General features: G+C 56.2%; 1 protein-coding gene across 1 annotated transcript in view; it reads right to left on the bottom strand.

The window, feature by feature from the left end:
• The window catches only part of NECAB3 (N-terminal EF-hand calcium binding protein 3), a gene marked incomplete at its 5' end in the record, with an annotated part of 31,438 nt that overhangs the window by 25,205 nt on the left and 2,693 nt on the right, over positions 1 to 3,540 (bottom strand). The window contains one exon of the mRNA XM_035892919.1: positions 45 to 69. Coding sequence (XP_035748812.1) covers positions 45 to 69 — 25 coding nt within the window. The remainder of the gene's footprint in view (positions 1 to 44; positions 70 to 3,540) is intronic.

Raw genomic sequence — 3,540 nt, 5'->3', positions numbered from 1 at the left:
CCCAGGAAGGGGGGAGGAAGCAGCAGCAGGAACAACACACTCACCGTTCTTGTCGGCTCGTCGGAAAATCTGCAAGAGAAAATACAACAGGGTTTAGTGAGGCAGCAGGGAGAGCAGCCACCTGAACGGCAAGCCAGGCGGCACCCAGCACTGCCACCATGGGAAAACTGCCTCCCGGAGCCCGGGGAGCTGTGGAGAAGCCCCTGCTGCCAAGGCTGCGAAGGCTGCTCTGGGGAAATTCCCCTTTGCAAACGATTAAAACCCTTTCTCGCCTCCAAGGTGCAAAGCTCTTGGCCCAGCCACTGCCGCCTCAGCAAGACCAGCACTCACAACAAACATCTTTTGGAGAACACAGAGGGAGACGAAGTAGAAAGGGCTTCACCACACCCTTGTGATGGAAAGCGTTTAATTTTTCAGACCCTTTAAATGAAAGAACATTAAGCATAAAACCACTCCATAATGGGAGCACTTTGTACATCACCGCTGACACTTCAACCGTCTGCACCGAGGAGCAACTCTTGTCCTGCACTTTGTAACCACCCTTCACAACAATCCTTCCTGTGACACCCTGACGTGCACACACACTGTAATTAATAATTAATGAATTAATTAATCTGTAACTAATTCTGTTGCAGAGCACAGCTGGAGAGCTGCTCCAATTCAGGATCTCAACACCGGTTCCCAACCATGAAGCTTCTGCCTGCGGCCCAGGAGAAAGACGGGGTTTCTTAACCCTGACCGGCTCCCCTGTCACCAATAATTATCAGGAGGTCTGGGGCTGACTCCAGTGATGAACAGCATCATTTCTGAAGCCTGGGAACATCTTGCCAGACTGAACAGACTGAGGTTTTGGCCAGCACATCCTAATGGAGCCAACGACAGAAAGCTCTGTGTGTGGCAACTTCCTTTTAATCTTCCTTTTTTAATCATCCTGGTGGATGAAGAAATCTGAAGGTCTGAAGAAAGATCAGGAATGAAAAAGGGCAGGAAAAGGGGAAAGCAGACTTTGTTATATTCTTTTCCACGCACGTGCAAAGCAAAGACCGCTGATAAAACCGCCCCCGGACCAGCTCTGCTCCCTGCCGCAGGAAGACACGTTGCTGCTAGCTGCCCCCTCCACCCCCAGGTCCTTTCTGCACTGCTCACCCACAGCTTTGCTGTGCGTTTTGAGACACGAGCCCATACTGAGCCACTTAAATGTCCCTGAAAAAGTGCTCTGAGGTAAAGAAACAGCTGCCCAGAGAAACCTCCCCTGCTTGCTCCTGAGGAAGTTGTTGGCTTGCAACTGGGCAGAGACTTTTCTGACGCTGGCCCCAGCAGGGAGCTCCCTGGTCCTTCCCCACGACTGAAACCAGGCGCAGGGACACCTTGGAGGATGCTCTTCTGCACAAGGCAAGCTCCTCCCTACCTGAGCCGCTGCAGGGAACAGAGGCTGCCCTGAACCAACCAGCTTTAGGAAACAGTCCCTCCAGGATGCAGGCTTCCAGCCAGCCAGGCTGCTCCCCTTGCAAGGAAGCAGGGCAGGCACTCTCTGAACGCCCCATAAGGACTCACTTTGGAACTTCACCTCTACCAGCTGAGACAGGAACCCACAGCTCCCACATGCTGGGGATGTCTCTGGGTTTAAAAGCAAAACTTTCTCCAGGCTAAAGGGTTTGCTTGCACAGCAAGGGTCTCATGGCTCCAGGGTTACGCATGCCAGGGCTCCCCGGCTGCAGGGGCAGCACCAGCAGGTCCCAGACACCTCTGCCACCCTGCCACATCCCCGCCTTGGGCATGCCACTTTTCATCAAGGCAAAAGCTTAATCTCTGTCATCAGACGGATACGTGGCTCATGCAACGACACCTCTATGACTCCAAATGTCACTGAGGCCAGCTAGCTCATCCCAAGGGCAGATGAGTGTCACCCAGGAACTTAAGAAATGCAGATTCAAGTGAGATCAAACATTTCTCACTCCCAGGCTGGCCCTGCTCAGCAGGGTCTGTCTGCAGGCTAAGAGAGACAGCACAACTTTGGGGCAGATCCCATGGGGCTGAGGTGGTCTCTAATCTGGGGTGAGCCTATCCTGGATTTGGCATAAACCTCAGCAAACAGAGCTGACGCTTCTCCCTCATGCACAGGATCCTCTGCTCCCGTGGTGCATTAGAAAAGCCCTTGCAGTGCACACACGATAGCTGCCTGAAGCTCAAAATAAATAAATGTGGTGCAAGCAGCGGAGCTGCAAAGGCGCTGCGAGGTGAGGCCACATTTGCTCAACATCCTCCAGGGATGGCGGGGCTCCTTGCTGCCTCCAGCAAGCCCGTCCTCAGCCGACCCCGGCTGCAGAGGGGTGCCTTGGCGAGTGCTGCATGCACCAGAAAACACCGATGGCTCCTGCATGTAAGGCAGGATCCAACTCCAGCCAAGCAGAGCTGTTTCCATGCTCCATGGGGCAACCCCCATCCTCCCCCCGGGGCACAGGCATGCTTACAGCAATGTCAGGTAAGCGCTGCTCACGGTGCAAGAGCTCGGTGCAGACAGCAGCCCTGGGACAAAGACAGGGAAAAGTGATGCAAAGCCAGGCTGGGAATGGGATCAGGTCTGCGTTGGCTGCTGGAGAGGCCCTACAGGGAATCCCTCGCTTGCACCGGAGGGCTGGCAGTCTCAAAAACACAGGCACACCACTGAGAGGGTCACTTCCCTTAGCCCCTGGTTCCTGGGCTTGCATCCAAGCGGCTGCAGCCTCGCTTGGTGCCTGCAGCAGCAGACACGCTGAGACCGATGGAGGAAGCACTGAACCGGCATTTATGTGGGGATGAACCCCACACAACCCAGGAAGGAGGGACATTATAGGGCTTCTCCCTGCCTGCAGGGCTGAAGCAACCACGGCTGCTGGACACGCAGCCAGGGACACGCCGGCTGTTGGGGAGGGGACAGCTGCCCTGGGGACACTGTGCTCATTGACCCACCACAGGCTAATGCAGGCTGCGGCCACGCGCCGGTGGCAAACAGCGGGCTGTCCGAGTGGCTTTTCTGAACCTCTCATACAGCAAGAGGGGAATAAGCAAGCCCCGAGCACCAGCCTGGGGGATGAAGCTCCCAGAGGTTTGAGATGTCTGCACTGAGAAACAACTGCGATGGCAGCACTGCAGTTCGTACTGCGCCTGCAGCGAAGCATCGCAGGCAAAGCCCTCCTCCTCCTCACCTCTCCCAAAGACAGGCGAGCTGCAGGCAGGGACAAGGCAGCTCGCAAGAGGGGAATAAGCAAGCCCCGAGCACCAGCCTGGGGGATGAAGCTCCCAGAGGTTTGAGATGTCTGCACTGAGAAACAACTGCGATGGCAGCACTGCAGTTCGTACTGCGCCTGCAGCGAAGCATCGCAGGCAAAGCCCTCCTCCTCCTCACCTCTCCCAAAGACAGGCGAGCTGCAGGCAGGGACAAGGCAGCTCCGGTCCCAAGGGAAGCACTGGCTGCCATCGGGGGATCTGCGTGGGCAGCCCTGCCTTCCTGCTGCCTGAGGGGCAGGCTGGGATTCTACCCTGCTGTGGCTGGGGGCAGCT

Source organism: Egretta garzetta, unplaced genomic scaffold (assembly GCF_000687185.1).
Source record: "Egretta garzetta isolate BGI_Z169 unplaced genomic scaffold, ASM68718v1 scaffold24, whole genome shotgun sequence".
NCBI lineage: Eukaryota > Metazoa > Chordata > Aves > Pelecaniformes > Ardeidae > Egretta > Egretta garzetta.
The sequence above is the reverse complement of the archived record's forward strand: the minus strand, read 5'-3'. Positions and strand labels throughout refer to the sequence as shown.